Source organism: Ostrinia nubilalis, chromosome 7, assembly GCF_963855985.1.
Source record: "Ostrinia nubilalis chromosome 7, ilOstNubi1.1, whole genome shotgun sequence".
NCBI classification, from domain to species: domain Eukaryota; kingdom Metazoa; phylum Arthropoda; class Insecta; order Lepidoptera; family Crambidae; genus Ostrinia; species Ostrinia nubilalis.
In genome coordinates, this window is record NC_087094.1 from 7,600,082 (window position 1) to 7,621,300 (window position 21,219).

At 38.3% G+C, this 21,219-nt stretch overlaps 1 protein-coding gene across 1 annotated transcript; it reads left to right on the top strand.

Annotated features, from left to right (window-relative positions):
• The first annotated feature begins 15,991 nt into the window (after window positions 1-15,991).
• Window positions 15,992-20,688, top strand: LOC135073182 (ets DNA-binding protein pokkuri). Its single transcript, XM_063967255.1, has 5 exons — window positions 15,992-16,255; window positions 17,738-18,014; window positions 18,107-18,661; window positions 18,771-19,020; window positions 19,119-20,688. The coding sequence occupies exons 2-5, from the start codon at window positions 17,747-17,749 to the stop codon at window positions 19,468-19,470; spliced, it is 1,425 nt and encodes a 474-aa protein (XP_063823325.1). The 5' UTR covers window positions 15,992-16,255; window positions 17,738-17,746; the 3' UTR covers window positions 19,471-20,688.
• Window positions 20,689-21,219: the final 531 nt, after the last annotated feature.

The window sequence follows — 21,219 nt, forward strand, 5'->3', positions numbered from 1 at the left end:
TTAAATTATTCGTATGTTTCTTTCCAGTTTTGTTAGGATTGGCTTTAGCCATCCTGGTGGTCCGAAAAGAAAAATGTTGTGGTGAGTTAATCCTACTTCAGAATCATGCCTGACTGAATTTTCAGTAACTTATGGCCACTCTTAATTAATTTTAACACTAGTATTGCAACGTTTGTTGCCTCAACCCTCACAATAAAAGACCAAAGATAATTAATTTAATATTATAGGACATTATTAATTAAAGACAGACAAGCATCAACATATTTAATATGATTATCAGTATTATCACTACATATACAGTTTCAAAACTACACCCAAAATCTATTCCATGAAGGAAACACGAGAGACTAATACACCACAAGAAAGTTTCTCAAACGACACTACAAAGAATCCCAAGTTCTCAAACCGAGTTGACAATAAGTGAACTCGCAACGCCATTCAGGACAACGCAAAAAGCAGTCTATCAAGTTGAAAACGCGACAATCGCAGGAGTTCATCAATCTTCCCGTGACTATGGCTAGGTGCGCGGGCGACGTGACAATGACTCTGGTCATTCAGAGAAATTATTAATTGGCCCCGAATTCATAACAAAGAAGCGGAAATATAAAACTTCTGCGATGGAACCCCGCGGCGAGAGGCGCTCTACCTGACTCTTGCCCTGCCATTGTGCTTTGATTCTAAAGAAGGTATTTGCTTTTGATACGAGTAGATACCCTGTGGGAAATTGCACAACGATCAACTCTACGCGTTTACGAAATCTGTGAACCGTCACGCTATCAAAAACCGTATCATGTTCGACGATGAACTCGAATGCTGTCAGTGAAGTGAAGCCTTTTTTAAAGAAACCCTTTCAATTATTAAACATAGGATAAGCCAAGATAAGAAAACAGTTATTTACGGAGCCTGAACATTAACTGTCGACAAAGAGGCTCAACGCATGAACAATAAAGATGGTAAGGTACCCGCTAAAAGATACTTTGCTACCTTACCTACTAGGTAAGCGCCTAAAAAACAATTCCCCTTCATGATAAAGCTTCTGTACAATTTTGAAAAAATACCTAAGAAAGTAGTAGAACGTCGCGTTGTTTCTGTCTTCGTACCTGCACAGGTACCTGACTGGAAAATATCTAGGTATGTACATTTTGATAGTTACGTACCCTAGATTGTTAAATTGAATTTAAAGTTCGTTATGATCGCACATATTTTATTTAACTGATATTTATGTGAACACTATCTGACAACAAGCAACAAATGTGCCAAAACAGAGCGACATTTATCTGGTATCTCTGTTCAATCTCTATTGGCGCCTTATCTACAATCGCAAAGTGCAAAATTGTAAATTCACACCTCTTTGTTCATTGGGCCAGCTAACCATAGATGTCCGCGGTCCACTGCAACGGCCGCTCTATATCTCACGGACGAGTGTCAAATAAATCCAGAACGCTTCCTAGAAGGGACACAGCGGCGCTTTAGAGGCCTTACCATTTTTTGTACCCTTAAAAATAATAAATGATGCCCTTAAGAAAAAAGTTACCGACCTGTTCACGTAGATAACGATCTGGAATGATTTTTATGGAAATGCTCGCCGGAATTATAATGATCAGGAATCCTTTGGGATGTGATGGAGCGAGCAGACAATATGTCGGCGGAGGGTAAGCTTTTGAAGTAGGTACAAACCCAATATTTGATCAAGTTCCTGATAACGCGTAGTATTTATACCTTTAATTGCTTATCAAAGTAGGCTTTAGTTTTTGGCAAGTAGGTTCGTGCTTTTTATACAAAAAAAAATAAGTTTCTTCAACCGTCTAAGCGCAGTGAGTTCTAATTTTATGCGAATCGATATCGATCAAATATTGTAAGTATATGCTATCTATCTAAAAATTTAGTTTATTCAAATTGATCGGGTGGAGATGGCTGCTGGCTTATAAGCGAATCTTTTAGTACCAGAGAAAGAGTGGAGTTAGGTCTAAACAAATAACGTCGTTGCTTCCAGGCATATAATTTAATAAAACCGTAATCGTTATAACTTTCAAAACTTCTACGATCCATTCTTAAACATGCAAAAGAGCCAACCAGAGTTTATCATGTAAACAAGTTAGTATTATGTACGTGTTTTTGTACTTCCCCTTTAGAGAATAAAAGAAGGAATTTAGGCACAGCACCTCAAAGCGTATTACGAAAACGCCGGCGTCTAAGAGACAATGTGTCTCGCCTGAGACGCCTCTTTACCATTCCGTCCGCAGCCTTTTGTGTTTCTACAAATAATGAAATTCTCATAAAGCTCTCGAACCTTTTATTTCCTCACTTCTTCCATGGCCCTGTAATGTGAATGTTCAATATCCTATTAAGGCTTAGTTTGCCCTCTTTCTACGAAAAGGTTTAATAATAACCACGGTATTCTGTTGTAAAAATTCTGAAAGTGATAAGTTTTAATACAGTAGCGATGTCATTGTGTTTGCATTAATACAATCAATGTTTTCAAAGAATTTCTGTTATATCCATTGTACAGTAAAATTAACATAGGTACACAAATAGATGAGAACTTTCTACTACTACTATACCATTTTTAAGAGTAGTAGTCTAGTAATTTACAAATATTCCTTATATATTGTATTTACAAAAAGTAAACATCTAAACTAAGTAGGAGTTCGTCTTCATGAACTGGAACTGTAGTTCTGTATGAACTAAATGTCCAAATGGTGAAGACCTACCCTTAATAGAGAGAGCCGCCTATTCTAAGTAACAATCAACGTTTCTAATTCACCATCAGTGGCGGCGTAGCATGGCTTGTCACCCGGGGCGATCACCCCCCCCCCCCCCCCCCATATGCTCGAGGCTATGGCACCCCAGAATGGTCAGGTCTGGTGGCCCCCAGGATACCGATTCGAAGATGAAAGATGTACGAAAGCTATAATGATACCAATCGCACCCCCCCCCCCGTATCATGATCTATATCATGCGCCAGTGAGTACTTATCTGCGCGACTTTTGTCACCCCCTGATGCTTCGCACCCGGGGCGGACCCCCCCCCCCCCCCCCTTACGCCGCTACTGTTCACCATATATTTGAGGAAAGTGTTATCCCTCGGATTTGTGGTGTTTATGTGTGGACCATTTCCAAATAAGAGCATAATGTATGTTTTCAGTTTAACGCTAGAAGCGGATTAATAAAGGAAACATCCCTTACTCCGCCTTTCGTATAGCCGCGTTCCGCAAAAGCCTGCCCACCTCCAGTAGATTTGGGAACTGCAAAAGAACCACTGTTTACCACTTCGTTTCCCATTCAATGCATTGTTCGGAAGTGAAGAAGTGCTCCATACTTGGAAATATAATGCTTCCTTTTGTATGAAAGTTAATATTTTAGCCGAACGAATTTCATTTCTTTTGTTGCCCCGAAGCGTTACCTGCGTTTGTAAAGAATGAGCATGCGGATCGCACACTTATTTTGGGAAGAACGTTATAATAGTGCAAATATCCACCAACGGATCAGATAATGCACCTAATGCAAAACTTGTCTTATAAGAGGGCTGGACAATGTAATTGATCGTTGGTGAAAAAATGCGCTTGCATTATGAACTTAAACCAGAACCACATTATGAACGAAGCTTTGTCTGATTGATAGAAGAATATAAAAACGAATACGTACATCTACGTTTCTGAGTCCCGTGCCTGTATAAACCTAATTTTCATTATCCGATTTTGTATTTGTAACAAACTTTGAACTACCCCTTTGAATTTTAAAATATGAATACTTAAACCATCTAACCATACTACTTATAAAAACCTCTAGCAATCGTTTCGATAAGTTCTATTTAATAAAAAAGGCAACATGTTGACGTACCTATCTACATTATTAGAGAGTGTAAAGAGGAACTAATAATCATTATGACCTTGAGATACAAGGAAGTGAAATAGTAATTGTTTGCATTGTACACTATTATATTAGATCCACCGAAACGTTACCAATTGTAAGACAATGTCTGTCGATGTGACGACACAGTGTAATGGCATGTGAACTGCTGGGAGATCGTCGCGTGCTGACCTTGGATGACGCTAGTACGTTTTCCTACTTCGCTTCCTGCTCGATGCTATCTTGCTTGACTTGATCTAACTTTTAACCGCGCTCGCGCACCGCATACTTGCTCGATCATCTGCTATTTTTAAATTTTATTAAATTTTTCCCAACATTTTAACAAATCACGTCGTGTCTGTAAGTTATTATGATGAGTCTATCTTATTTTAAAATATTTTAAAATATATGTTTGACTCATAGGCTGTTTCATTGTGATAATAAATGTTTTAATTAACACTACTTGGAAAAATACTGAATGTAATCAACTTGTATATTACTTGTAGAGTTCCAATGCAGTTAGCTGTAGGTAAGATGTCACCTACTAAATACCAACCTTGTCTCTACATTCACCTGGATAATGTATCTAACGTATTTAGAGGAAGTAAAAATAACTCTAACAATAATGTCATATTTGAGAAACTCCGAATCATGACTCATACATTCATTGCAATATTTAATGTAATTTCAAACACTTATTAAAGAATTTCCGTCACGACGAAAATTCTTACAATTCTTTTATTGGTACTATACTCGTATTTACTGAAATGTACTGACGATGACGGTTTAACCCTTCAAGAAACTACGAACGAAGCCTACGTGATATTATGATTTGTACCGGTGTCAAGTACAATTTCAGTAATGGCCAGCACGTACCAACATTCGTTTCACGTTAAGCCTGTTGTTAACCCGAATGTACTTTCTTTATTGTACAGCCTCGTTTCTTTTATGCTGGAAATCAGACTTCCTGCGACAGAATAGTGTTGGCAACAGAATCGGGGGTCATGACATGCAGAGACAATGTGCAACGGTAGAGCGCGACCAGAGACAATGTTGCCTCTCTCCACACCCTCGCAATCTTCCTAATGAGTGAACCCTTTCACACCATGCACAAAGCTGAGGTTTCACGGGTGATGTGACATGTATTCACAGCACCGTCCCTTGTTAATCCCAGCTGAAATGAGTTTTTTACCTCACATATTGTAAGATTTGTAGGTGATAGAACAGTGGTTCTCATTGTTTTCAAGTTTTTTCAAAATACTGCATTCAAGCCGCAATGACAAAGTAGAGTGCTCTTAAACAGATAATGTTCATACAACTCTTGTTGTCTAGCGATCTCATTGCATAATGCCAATTGCAATGCAAAAATTTTCCGTTGCCAAGCATACTTAATACTTATAACAGCTAATATGCTCCCCCGTGTAAATTTCTAGTAGGATAAGTAACTAAGTAGGTACCGATCTAAACTTTGTTTGATTGGTCGAAATAATCAAACACAACCAACAACGACTTCAATCTTTGTTTAAATCTAGTTTTTAAATTCGATTATGAGGCCTTAATCTCTTCCAGGGAAGTGATAATTAAATAGACATTCGATTTGATTGATAATTCCAACCGGAAAACTTACTCGTATATAATGTGAAAGATAATTAATTCTTACTTGTTCTATCCTTTAGCGTCTATTAATCGCATTTATTAGTGTTTAATGGCTTACTTAATTGAGACTGGCCTTTTTAATACATAATTGCATTAAGCGAGACGTAAGCGAGAATGCATGGTGATAGGGAAATTAAACTACATAGCAAGCAAAGCATTATAATCTCCACTGTTACATAGTTCTTTCCAGCTTATCAAGTATGGGTCTGGCTGGAACAGAATTTCCAGTACTAATTTACATACGATTCCAGATTAACAAACAAGTTTCATGAATCTACGTTAATAAGTAGCGGACTGACATAATAGTTGCATCACGAGTGCAGTAAGCATTGATGTAATAATAAGGATGTTAGTTTCACGCGAGCGCAATATGCCGAGTGCGCGAATAGGAAGGCTAGAGAATATGGGACAACATAAAATAAAGGTAGGGCAAGACAGACAGAACAATGTTACAGGTTACTGCACTGCTTGCAATGAAACCAATATAATAACTAAGTATCTATTTAAATTCTTCTCAATGATTAGTGCAAGCAAGAGATAAAGAAATGCGTGCATAGGCTTAGCGACGCAACATTGATCATTAGGTGAAAAGACTTACAAAGGTGAAGATTGCCTAAATATTTGGATAACTTGGATATTTAAATGTAACAAAGTTTTTTCGTGTGGTATATTAAATTTTTTGAAAAAATAAAATAAAGAGACTTAAGTCATTATTCATGAAGTAGGTATGAGAAAACACTAATTGAAAATTTCCTTCTTCAAATTGAATTGTAATCGCTAAGAATTTCGTCATATTATTCTCCCACGCAATGAATATACGAGTAACTATTAAAGATAAGGCATATTATTCTATGGAATGGACGAACAATAATATTAAATAACAAGTTACCTGCCGAAAGGGTTGAAAGGGGAGATCCGTAATAATATTTACACCTGTGCGATTGAATCAGAATTTGAAGGTGGGAAAGAAACTTTTGATCCAGTTTTTTTGTAGAAAAGATCGTAGGTACCTATTGTATAATAATTTATTGGTGTTTTAACATCAAAAACGTTCAGAGGATTAAGTGGATAACTTACTAAGTTCAAAAATTTGTGAATAATATTTATGTATGTATTATTTTTATTTGTTACTATTACATTGTCTAAGTTACGTTACGTTACGTTAATAATGAATAGAATATTATTCATTTTATTTATTTATGTATTTTTATTTTATTTTTCTTTATTCAGAAAACCACAGCCATTAATATTAATATACAGAAAACCATTAATATATAATATATAAATTATAACGCACACATTAAGTGCAATCTTCGTTGTTGAACCAGGGCAAACGGTTTTTTATTTAAATCAGGGTTAAACACCTGCACACCAGAAGCCGCCATTGAACCCGCAGGACAGGGCTCAAGTTGCGGGAAGGGTGGCACAAACGCGCAATGGAGTAGGTATTAGTTTAACTTTCTTTTCTATTCATCCGATTTCTTTACTAGATAATCAATGAATTATCCTTTGTCTTATTAAAAAATATGCAGTAGTTTTCAGATCTCGTTATGATTTCGGCTTTGATTGATTGATATGCGGCTATTGGGACCACTTCGAAAATTGATTATGGATCATTTTGCCAATCTATTTGATCATTTTTCTTCGCTCCAATATTACTTTTTCATCCATTTGATGACTTTATTTTTATGATTTTCCAAATTGTTGCCTTCTCTTAAGTTTAAAAAGCTGACGAATTGTAATAGAAATAGGAAACTTAAATTATTATTTTTTTAATTTAAGTAAAAAGACTTCAACGTCGTCGACGCGGCGCATTATGTTCTAAAGATATTTTTATAAGATATTGATGAATTTTCACATTCAACTAAAATATGACATAATTGTGCAACAGACGACTGGATTCCATCCGCTGTCCCTGGCAAGGCAAGGGCACAGCGAGTTACGTCAAATCGAAGCCCAACAAGTGTTCGCTGCATCCCTCTGAGAACAGAAGCACGCATACTAGTAGGTATTATTTAATTACATTACAGCTACCACGTAACACCGTCACTACGCGGCGATGACGTAAAGCGCAGCACATTCGGAAGCCAGTATTCAATCAGAATTGGGCACAAGTAGTTACCTACGAGTTAATAGGTTATTGCCTGCTTCCTTAGTTGTCTCACAGATGAAGCTGAACTACCTATTATTGCATTTGGCGATAGGAAGTCGTTATAATTGAATAAATCGCGCATCCTGGTTGAATAGGTAGGTATCACCTTTACTGAATTGGATCCATTATCTTTACTGAAATATCTACATCTAGATTGTTGAGGTATATCAGCGATATTCTTAATCCTATACCTATAGGTTCTACGAAAAACATCTTTGTAGATGTTTTTATGATTTTTTTTGTACCCCGATAAAAAGTATTAGCCCTTTCATACATTTCCGATTACGTCTACTTGTATTTATCGCGGTGTAAGACCTAATATCTTGCTTTCTTGAACAGGATCAATACATTAAAGTTAGGTCAGCGTCGTGTTTAACAGGTAATCTATTGCGATTACGTTACCAAGAATACATAAGGCCAGTAGTGTTGTAACTCCACAATAAATAACCCTAACCCTTCGTTATGGGCGAAATCAATAAATAATTTAACTTAATCCGACACCGATAGAGGCGACAGATGTGAGCGACAGGGCTTTAGTAGTATTCATGGAACTCCCTCCGAGTACAAAGACCCTCCCGAATTGTGCAAACTGCTCGCTGGAACTGCATCTGTCCACTTGCATTTTGTACGTAGATAGTGATGACTTTTGATTAAAGCACATCGACATCGATATAATAAAACAAGTGTCAAAGATGAATGATCGGCTGAAGGAAAACTCTTTGTTTGGGGAGTACACCTCTGTATACAATACAACTAGATATGAAATAAATAAACAAAGATACTTAGATTAATAATCGGATATCGATCCTCAATATCAACTCTAAATGCTTCCTACTAACATTGTATTGAGCATCACCCACGCAACTTCAGTCTCAAGAGGTACTCACTATCAGCGAATCAATCAGAGCTGCCACTTCCTGAAAACGGCACAGTTTTGCAAACACAGCGGAACTGGCATTGTTTCATTACCAAGAACAGTTTGTATTTGAGACATATTACAACGGACTTAATGCTTCCTGTTTCCAATGAGAAAGTAAACACGAGCTCTTTGTTTGGATGTGGCGAGCAGCAAACACAAGTTCACGAACTAGGAATTGAAATTGCATCCACTATCAATTCAGAGCCAGACAACTGAAACATCAATCGTAAATCATATGGAAACGCAAAGCACTCTATTGTCGATAAAATACAAGTGTCTCGCCTGCCCTAAAGTAATCGGACGCTGCACTCTGTCCCTCACTGAGATAAAGTCGCCCTAGCATTCAAACAAGTGGCTCACACACACACATTCAAATAATCAGGAAGTGCAATGGAGATTAAAGACTTGTGACACACACACGTGTCATTAATATAATAATATTCTGTACCATTTATAGGTCTATAGTAGATGTAGCTGAATATAAATAATATTGTGCACGCACACAAAGGAAGAATTTAAATAAAGCGTCTCTCGGTTTGTACCAGGAAGTAGCAGCTCAGTTACCCACACATAGGAAGTGTGATACGTTAGTAGGTATTTCGTGTGGCGCTGGCGCACACTTGTGCGTCGACTACGCGTGGGAGCGCGCGCACATGGCCCGATTGGGGCATACCGAGTGAGCCCCCAGACGATACACTTTTTATGACGCTATATCCAACATGTCACAAAATATTTAAGAAGCTACTGACAAACGATCACCATAAATAATGGATTTCCAAATTACATCGAATAAGATGACGCAAATATATAATATTCTATTCTATTCTAAATAGTAGGCCTATATCCACTAGAATTAGACACATTATGAGGAGGTTTCATTCAAAAATACTTAGTCTTGATTTAAAGCCACTTAAATACTTACATTTATTAATTTTTGAATCGCTTTACCAATTATTTAATTGGCAAGGCAAATTATAACAAGAGTCGATTTCCTATCGAGTAGGGACTGCAACAAATATTGATTCAAGGAATTTCCAATAATCGCAAAAGAATGCTTAGTTTTATTGGTTCTACTACTGCCACTACTGGCAAGAAGCAGGTGAAGTGAGTAATTGAGATGATATCGGATTTTAAGGTCAGTAAGTTTTAATTAAACTGTTACTACTACTACAAGAGGCTAGGTAATCAAATAATAACGAGCATTATTGAATTAGTGATGTAGAGATGTGCACCTTGAAAACAATAAAATTCATTTATTCAGCCCCAGTGCGTAAGGAAGGACTAAGTAACGTAGGGGTAATAAATTAAGTTCAAATCAAATAAATTGCGTAAATGGTGATATGACTGATATGAAAGAAATGTGCAAAAGATCATTTTCTGAAATCTGAAAAATATAAAGGTCAGGTGAGGAGAGAGAGAGAATTCAGCGTTTGATTTTTACATAGTATGTGCTATGCGACTAGCACATACTATGTATGTTGCTTTTAAACTTCAAAATTTTGACAGTACGTAAGGTGAAGGTACTTTAACCATCAACTGGAGACACGTCATTAGCAAGTCGTACCGACGTGTGTCTATCTAGCACAACAGTACAAACAACACACTAGAGCACGTCGAAGCGTGTACGTTTGAACCCTCCTTTCAATACGGGTGCATTCCCAACCCGGTTTTTTGATCCCATCGTCGATCTCAGCAAGCCGAGGGGTCGCTTTGTCATGTGACACTTGTGCGCTCAAAACTCGCCCAGGGGGGTTCGTCGTTAAAATCGTGGATTAATTGTCTATTCACTCAGTGCAGTTAACAGAATATTGATTTCAGCTTCCGAACCCAATTTTTAATGTAGTCATGTCATCCATACAGTTAACTATTTAAATTCTGATTTTTATTTGAAACCTTTATTTCTCGGGTCGATAATTTCGAATCTTCCGTATTGCATGTCCAAAAGACCCTTACTGAATGAATGATAATAGCCTTTAGCCTTCCTAATTCAGAAATAATTTAATCCAGTATACATTAAAATAACACGCACCTCTTTTCTCGAGTGTGCCTGTACGACAAATCAGTTGAATTTTTCCGAAGCCTCAATTTACAATATTTTACTCGGTTGCGTGACCACAAGTGGACGCGCGTCGCCTGAGGTCGACGGAAGTAGACGATTTCTTTGCCAACCATAATTACGAGCTTCGTGAAGGAAAAGGTCGCAAACTAACATTTGCCAATTATATCCCATCTTTGAATACATGACTTGATTCAGCGGACATATCTTTCTTTTTGCTCTCAACGTCAAGTCATTAACCCTTTACCTACGGGCCCTTGGAAACCCAAAGTCGCCTCTCAATACGGGGTATTTTAACCTATAAAATTGTTTGCTCCACTGTACACCAAGTTATTTTAAAAAGTATAAGACTTACGGTATTGAAATTTGGAATATTATATTTTGCAACTAATATAGTTTCATAATTACAAGCGCATTTTACACTTAATTTGCAATTTTATTGTTTTTTTGTCGTAAAACGTGATTTAGTATTGGCTTTGCCAAAATAACAATAGATGCCACCCGTATTGAGAAGTGACTTTTGACTTGGCAACTATAGGTGCCTCCCGTAGGTAAGAGGTTAATTCAATTGATTTCTGTGCCTACAATTTATAGTCCCGCTTCAAGCATTAAACTCTTTCATTGGCTTTCAATTTCCCAATAAGACAACTACAAGTGGCGTAATTTTTGAGTGACATCATTGCCTAGTTCTGAGTGGCACCTCATTATGTAACGGACAGACGAAACGAGGCCGCAGTTTGCGAACCGGCGCGCGCAGCTCGGAAGTGCGTTCGAGGCGTTCGTTGCAACACCCCTCAATGTTGTTGCAGCAATAAACCGTACATTTCTTACAAGCTATTTGTAAACACAGATCATTGACTGATGTCCAATTTAAACAAATTATTTCCGGTCCTTCTATCATTTCGAAGATTCATCTTTTCATGAAATAAAATTGCTGTCAGAGTTCCTTACTTGATTCCAATACTCTTCATGCACGTGAAAATAATTTATACACTATAGAATAATACGGTATTGTTGTCGACAGAGTTTCGATGCAGGTCAAGTCAACACACAGGAAGTGCTGCCATTTCCATCTGATTGCAATTTAAAATAGTTCGGCATTCAATGTAGACTTCCGTTGAATTTGCAACGCTTTTCCTTCCTCTGCGTAAGCAGATTTGCTTTTAATCTCTGTTATTGTTTTCACAGAAATGCGATGTAGATTTCTTATAACCAATAATCATGAGATAATCTGAAGTCCCAGCGGATTGTATTATGTAGGTCGTCGGATACAGGGCAAAATACACGTATAGATAAAACGGACATGCCGGAATCCTGTGTCCGTTCTGAGGCCGTTCCTTTTCCGTACGCGGCCATCATCGGAAGTTGGTTCAGATTCGCGTCTCCACCCCCCACCCCCTCGGCCCTCGCACGTCCGCCGCCCGCGGCCCGCTGCTGCTGCCTAATTTCCTCTTCCCGCGTGTATTAATTTCCGGCTCAAACTATTCCATGTCTTCCATTTCCTATTGATGTTCGTCCGAGTTTAGGTACCTAATAGAATCTTGTGATTATGAAGCGCAAATTGATTTGCCATCTTGTTTCCCCCATCATCTTAATTGTAATTTGTTGATTAACATTTTGATGATTTTTCTGACACCATTTGCATCTGTTCTATTTTCTTCAGAGAAAGCAACTCTCTTGCTTATCTCCAGAAGCATTTGGAATTTGATAGCTCCTGTAATATCGTGGCTCTATTCTAAGATGCCATTTTATATCAATATTTTGTTGTCAAATATTAAGCTTATGCAAAAGTAACGGAGTACCTACTAGGGCATGTAATATCGGAAGGTTTTCAATTCCGATATTGGATTCCGATATTAGATCTCAATATCGGAATTCCGATATTAATATCGGAATTGAGTTCATGTGCTATAAAATTAACATTTCGTTATATTCGTAAGAATTCTGGATTGTTTACAATAAAAATAATGATTTTAATCAAAATCTTTAATTTGGTACAAAACAGCACTTCATAAAATTGAAGTATTTTAAAACTATTTTTACGTTATGGGTATCCATTCATCCATTGCATTTGGTTTTTTTATGTGACAAGATGCAAACGAGCAGACGGATCACCTGATAATGAATGGTTACTGATAACGAGCCTATAATTATGGACTAAGTAGCAAATAATTAAAGTGTTTTTGTAAAATCACAGGTATCAAACAAACTTTTTCTCCTACATTATATTACCCTGTTTTATGTTGGCGGAATGAATTTTAGAGTCATTCAAATCACGTGTTACAAAAATTGTAGAGAGTGGTAAAAAACTTGAATATGCTTGTAATTTGTTCCTTTTTGACTCACAAAACCACGAGCCATCATCATCATGTTAGCCATAGGAAGTCCACTGCTGAACACAGGCTCTGATGCTGTTTTCACAATGTCCGGTTGGTGGCGGCCTGCATCCAGCGCCTTCCTGCTACCTTTATGAGGTCGTCGGTCTACCTTGTGGTTATGAGTTCTACGCTGCACTTTCCGGTACGTGGCCTCCACTTCAGAATCTTGCTGCCTCATCGTCAGTCTGTTTTGCGTTCTAAGGCAGAACCGTTGCAAGACATTATCACAATGCTCGAAGAGTATGTATATGGAAAAAACTAAGCTTTTGTCGAATGTCCATGTTGCCCCTTACCCAGTTTCGGTTAGGAGGTCAATTCTCGAGATTGTTGACAAGTAAGTATGTCTATCTCGGACAAACGCTTAGCTAGGTAGTTAGTTGCAATTTCGAGAAAGAGGTAAATCGTCGAATACGAAGATGAAAGTCTTCCATTAGTGTGTGTTACCAGTGATGATATACGGCTCGAAAACGTGGCCTTTGAATTTATGGCACAGCGTGCTATGGAGAGGGATAAGCTTGGTGTTTCTTTACGAGATCTAATCAGCTCCGTAAACTAACTAAAGTCGCTGATATAGCCCGACGGATTAGTAAGCTGAAGTGGCAATGGGCAAGGCACATAGTACGCAGAACTCCATAGTCCAGTAAAATTAATGTTTGAAAAGGAGTTGAGATGTCTTTCTTTGTTGACCAAGTACCTATGGCAAATGCTATAATTTATTTAGAACAAGTTAAATTAACCATAAATAGTGATGGTGAGAGACATGAGAAAATCATTGGTCTTTGCCAATCATGTACTTTGGGCTTTGTGGCAGGTTGTGGCGAGTTTAAACGCTTTGTTTAAAATCTCAATTAAAACTTTTATCTGATTCCGATATTACGATATTGGATCGCTCAATATCGGAATTGAAATATCGGATCTGGCAGTCCGAGATTCCGATATTACGAGATTCCGAGATTCCGATATTCATGCCCTAGTACCTACGCTCTGCTGGCTGAGCATTTGCGCACACGCAATGGACTTATTTCGAGCACTTCCGCATGTGTTCGGGATTCGAGTCCGGCCGTTCGTCGCATTCCGCCGGAGCCACCACCGCCATCTCGAAATAATAAATAGGTATTTCAACCTGTGCCTCCTGCTCACCATCTTATGTGCAATTTCTCATACTGACTTGATGTTATCATGTTTTATTGCGATGTTTGTCATTTAGTTTTGTTCTTATTTATTTGAAGTTAGTATAACCATGATAGTATTTTAGGTTCCCAATATGTTTAGCGTCTTATCCCGTATACTTTTCATCTAAGTAGATACACAAACACACATGAATAGCTTTACGCATATTAAACACTTTTTACGAGAACTAAAAGCTTATAAGTTAATTATTATCACTGAATTAATAACCTCATACAATACCGTTAACCAATAGTCAAAATCTAAATATAAACGAAAACCGCTACGCACAGCAGTTATAGCATTTACAAAATACAAGTTATCCTACTCACAACAAACTATATGCGATAACATGAACTGATGAAACATTATTAGATAACTACGTAACATCATAACGTTGACAAAGAAAGTAGCGGCAAGAACTGCGGTCACGGTCACGTATGGACGAACATCATAGTCTTTTATTCTCCAAATTACTGCACATAACTCCACGATGGTCGGCTGCGTGCCGCCACGACGCGCACCAACAACCGCCGAAATACCAGCGCGGGAAAGAGACGGAGCGATGGCGGGAACGCGGAGCGGGCGAAGGGAGCAACAGGTAAAGATTCCGAGGCCACTTCCGTCTTGGCTGCCGAATATTTCTGTCTCGAACCGGTAGTGGGACGGCGGCCAGGGCACACAAGATAACCCGCCCGACGTTTGGCTACCCAGTACCCGGTGCCCACCGACACTCGCCGAGTTCAAAACAAGGAACGCTGCCCAAGTCAACCAACACCTCACAAATATGCAATGACTCAACGCTGAAATGCAGACATGTCTATTTTTCATGAACAGTCATTCTGCAGAACTAGGCAATAATGGTGATAGATACAATATCACGTATTATAGCTAATGAACATTATGAGAGAACTAAGACTGTAAACGAAATATTTTTTTCCATAAACAATCAAATCAATACAGGCAAAAGCTAAACAATACAATAATTTTTTGAAACGTAGGAAGATGCAGAAAGATTTCTTCATAGCGGACATAATAATGAAATGCGCTTTAAAATATTAAATGACGTGAATCATTAGAACTGTGGATACAAACATATACTCACTTAGCTGGACCGAATGAGCTCAGCTCAAACCGGTTGGCGATCATATTGTCTCGCTCTGCACCAGGAAACTGCCGTCCGGCTGCTCAGACGTTTCCTGTGCTTTGTCTCAATACTGCCACGACATCATGAACCCATCAACCAGCAACATACCCAATGACAACATTGTCTCAACTACATAAAGGTCTACATTTCTGATATTATCGGCTATAAAAATATGTAGAATATTGAGGTTTTACGTTCTTACATTTGTAGAAAGATATATTACTTGAACAACTGTTCATTAAACTTCGCAAATAATTAAGCCAGATATCTGCATACGTATGAACGAGAAAAAACAAGTCGTATGAACGTGTCGCACTCGCGATTACTCTACAAACAAGGAAATAATGCGAGTTATTAAAAACTGGCGCGCTGACGTAATCCTACCGCACGGCTAGCACTTCCGCGTGCCCTAAGAATGTGTTTTTGTGCTATCAACATCTTGCTTTCGGATATAAGTCAAAAGACAACCATCCAACAACTATAGGGCGTATGTCAACACTGAGCTATCCTGATAACGGTTTGCGGAAACATTGCTAGCGAGTAGCGGTGTACTTTTAGTTAAAAATGGGTCTTGGTCTCGCTCCCGAAGTTTTATCTCGGCAATATGTGAGGCGGTGCGGCGCGACGGCCGGGGCGCACGGGGGGGCCGGGCGCGCGTCCGCCCGCGCCGCCACCGCATCATCAGTCCGCGTCGGAGAGTTGCCCGCGACGCTTGTCTGCGAGCTTGATCCCTCAGATTCGCTGCTGGTTTACGGCGTGCCGTAACACGACACGTTTGGAGGGACCGCCGCTGCTACGCGTGTGTCTGGTGCTCTGTGAACTCTGGATATTGTGCTACTGGTGTTGTGACGATGTATGTGTGCTGAAATCTGCTGCATAAGTCTTCAATTAGGATTTTTAACGACGCAACCAGTTCCGGATCAGCTCAGCCGGTAAGTAGCGGTGCTTATCGCACACCGCGATATCGCGGACTCACGCATTTCCGACCGCGCCCGATAAGGACGTTAGTGCACTGGTGCCTCGTGATATGAACTTCAAATCCGGCGCGGAACTTCAAACACATAAAACTGCACATCTTGAAGAGTTACTGTATCCTAGCTTCTGCGACACTACTAACAAGGATAACATGCAACTGCAATATCAAAACAAGTCTCTAGGGGTAGTATCTTTGTATCATGTAACAACCGTATAAATTATGCGGCCTACACATATGCTTCCCTCTAATTATTTTTTCTCTTAGGTTATCCCCTCGGATAAGCCAACGCATAATAATAATACTCTCCCCCGTATTGTAGCGATGTCCCATTCATCCCTAACAAAAATTGCAACCAGCAGGTGACAACCCTAAATTTATCACTTTCGGAAATCTTTTACACTTATTTATTTTGCGCTGTTTGTTTTGTAACATAATGGTACGTTTTTTTTATAAGACTAAGTTGACTTTAGTAAAAAATCCTCTCTCAACAACTCTTTTTGACAGGTTTCATATGTGTAAAAACCCTGTGATAAAACGTGGGTTATCTAACAAAGATAACCTTTGACGAAAAGAATCACAAAAGTGCCTAGCTCAAAGAATTATCTGAAAATATTCGCAGTTGCCCAATTTATTATAAGAAATATAAGATTTGAATTCCAATAGTATTTACTGGAATACGAGTAATATACAATAGACTATATTCGTGTGTAGTTTCGTTATAATCTAATCATACTAGCACATATTAAATGATCCAAATAAACAAAGTATCTAAAGTATGGCCGGCGCCGCATGGAAACTCGTTAGTATTGCATTACACTGCACACATTGTTTACGACCCTAACTGAAATACAACTATGTATTACGTATTACGAATATTTTATACTTTACATATTGTGTAACATCTTGTTAGCTACCTACTTAGATTACAATAATAGAAGCACATAATAAACATTTAGATAAAATATTTAGATTATGTAATTTTTCTTCAGAAATAATATTATCAAAATTTTTGTGATGAAAATACATTAATTTTTCATTGTTTACATGCGTTTGAGGTACGGTTTATTTATTTTACTATTAACATTCACTGTTAAATTATTATTTTACCACAACTTTGTATTATGACAGACCTATTTACATAATTAATTAGATGGGGTATAGGAATTTTCCCTAAATAATAAAACTACCTATATTAATTTACGTATATTTTCGTGCGGATCTATAGGATATTTTGGACTTGTTTCCCGTCAGCATTTGCATTTATTAAAACCACAATACATAAAATAGCACTAACGTTTTTCATATTCCTACCTTAGTTAAATCCAATTATGTACTTGTTCCACAGTGATTATTTTATTAATTGGCTTTCAAAATCCCGTTTTAAAACTCGTTGAATGCCGGAAACAAGCGTCTAATGAAATCATTTTGTTTGTTACAGATTGTCGTTATGAAAGTAGTTAGCTTGCAACTGCCTTCTGGGCCAAGCATGGAGCGGCTGCCGCTGCCATTCAGCCCGACGGAGCTGCTGTGGAGATACCCCCTGCCGTGGGCCCCACCGCCTCCCTCTCCCCTTGGTGACACCAAGGCTCAACTGCCAGCTGGTCTACCCCCAGAACCAAGACTTTGGACCAGAGAAGACGTTGTAGTCTTTCTCAAATGGTGCGAAAGGGAATTTGATTTACCAAATTTCGATATGGACCTCTTCCAAATGAATGGTAAGTAACGACAAAATAAATTGTTTTGACGATTCGATTTATCACCCAATAGAGTCCTCAAATTATGTAAATGTTATTTTCTTTGTCTGCAGGTAAGGCGTTGTGCCTATTAACAAAGACAGATTTGGGAGAACGTTGCCCTGGCGCTGGTGACGTTTTGCACAATGTTCTTCAAATGTTAGTGCGCGATGCTGCCCTATTGGGGAGAGTGCCCTCTTCGCCAGTAACACCGACGGCTAGAGCCGCTCCTTACCCACCTTCCCCACACTCGCATCCTCCGACTCCCACATGGGCTGTGGACGGTTTCCACCACTTCCACAGTGCGGCCGCTGCTGCAGCAGCCCAACCCAACTCTGTAACATTAAGCCCAGCTCCTTCCGTAGACAGCTCCGGCAGTCCGCAGCGCGGAGACACAGTTAACTACGGTCCTACCTATGCTCCATCAGTCCTAACTCAGGTTCAAGCTGCCAGCTCTGGAAGCAACCACTCTGACTCAGACGAAGAGGCACAGTTTGTCCCACCTCCACGGTCACCGAAAGAAGTTCCGCTTGCAAGTCCTGCGCCGCAAACACACGCAACGCAACATTCGCATTACCGCGCTCAACATAGGGAGTTCTTCCCGAATGACATGCCTGAATCGAATACGAGTAAGTATTACTGAATCGACAGATAAAAATCATAATGCATAAAATGTAATTTTATAAATATTATACTCCAACAAACATTGGCTAACATTTATCTTTTCATTAATTTCAGATGGCAGACTTCTGTGGGACTTTCTGCAACAGCTACTTAATGATCCTACACAGCGTTACACAAACTACATCGCCTGGAAGAACCGGGAAACTGGTGTATTCAAAATTGTGGACCCAGCTGGACTAGCTAAACTCTGGGGAATCCAGAAGAATCATCTTTCAATGAACTACGACAAGATGTCGCGTGCTTTGAGATACTACTATCGTGTCAACATTCTTCGTAAAGTGCAAGGAGAACGACATTGCTACCAGTAAGTACACACGCTTATTCACAGAAAATGTTTCTTCCACACTATGAATTCTACATCATATCACAGAAACTAACTGAATTTTTCTTTCCTTTTTTCAGGTTTCTCAGGAACCCAACTGAACTGAAAAACATCAAGAACATTTCACTCTTGCGTCAACAAATGAGCCCAACGAGAGTTGTACCACAACAGACTGTGGTGAAATCAGAGATGAAAGAAGAACGTTGTGATGAAGAAATTGTTGACGAAGACATGCCAACCGACTTAAGTATAACTGCATCAGAGCCCTGGAGGAAGCGCGCGCGCCCTGACCCCACGTTGGCGCCCTCGCAACATGACAAACATCGCATCAGTGCCCTCATCGGTGACAATTTGATGCCAAAGCGTGAACCAGTAGAATATAGTGCTGAAAATTATGCGCTAAACTTAAGAAGTGAAAAATGTGAACAATGATTTTTAAATACTTAAGACGCTGAACAATTACAGTGTATTGCGACATTAACAAGTGTGAATGACTCCAGCCACGAAAATTCTAGTCGAATTTCTCTCAAAAAGCTAAAAAGTCTTCCTTTACATAATAATGATCAAAAAGTCATCTCAATATACGTTTATGTTAAAAACAGCTCGATTGAGAGAACTTCGACAGATTAGGCCTGCGGAGTCAAACAGGGTATGGACCTTAAATGATGCCTTTGTGCCAAGTGATTTTATCTAATAGTGTCAATTACCTAAATAGTTAGCAAAAGCGGACAAGAGTTTATGTGTGTTAAAGTCATAATAAAGACTATATTTTAATATTTGTGCAATGGACCACTGACATGACTGCCGACATCTCGCAGCGGTAGAAAAATGTTGCCAAAATCCTGTATGAGCGTGGCACCTACGCGCTCATTAATGCATTTTGTAATTTAATTAGTTTGTAACTATGTTTATCTTTGGTTATAAAATTCTAAAAAGAGTTAAATTGAAAACTCGTGAAGAGAATATTATTATCATTAAAATTTAGAGTTTATAGTCTTCCATGGAATATATTTGGCAAACATTTCAATTGTAGCATGATCAGAAAACACGTCATACAATCTACCACATTTAATTGACTTCCAAATACCCTTATTAAAATGTCACATTAATTGCCACTATGTAGCTGATTTCACATTATTGTGTATGTAAAGGGCTTAATAAATAGGTGTTTGGAACATAAAAAAGACAATAATAGCAAACAATCTATTACCTAAAAATGCCTTTAAATCTACAAAAAACGTCCACTGTGATAAAAATAAAGTGGTAGACATAGAGTATGCTAGGGCTTTTACTCAAAGATTTCCAGCTACAATTTTCTGTGATCTCTTTTATCAATATAGGTAAACGTCATAGAGTAAAGCTATGTTTTGTAAATATTATTTAAGGCTAGACGTAAGATAGATTATAAGAAACAGACTGTAAAGAGAGTATGTATGATTTGTAAAACAAAAGTGGAGCTTTATCAAAGTACCTAGTTTATGAGTAAGAATTACAACTGAGTTTGTATTTTTACAATAATTTCTATTTCGGCAAGTGCATGCCATAATTTCCAACTTGTTTGTACACAATATTATAAACATGTTTCATATTCAATATTGTGTCAGATTTATTATAACTTAAAATAAATGGAAATAACGTTATCTCAATAAATTATTTTATTTAACGCCCAAATACGCCTCGATACGCTTAATCGAAAAATATTAACGCAATTAATATTTCTATTATTATGAATTCAGATAGGAGAAAGCATAATATTCTTTCATACCTTTTTAAAACTGAGGATTCTTAGTATTATGTGGGAAATGAGAATCTATGAGACTGAGGATTCTCTGCAGAGTGAACAACATGTTTCGTTTTTCTTTAAAGGGATTTAAAGTTAACAAGAATTTATAGAATCGCCAATGTAATGATTAAATATAAAGAATTCCGAACACTTTCCGAACCGCACCGGGGTCTGCTCAATGATGGCCGCAACGTAGTAAATCCGAATGGCCATGACATCAGCATTCCGTAGCACAAAAAAGCTGCTCGAGAACGACAGAATCAGAGAAAAGTGAAATACCGTGCAAGAGGTGTTGTGTTGTTATGACGATATCAACGTTATTTTAAAACGACTTTCGTTGAAATTTTTTAATGAAAAATAAAAGATTGTCCGTAAGGAGGAGCGCAAAAAACCGTGCG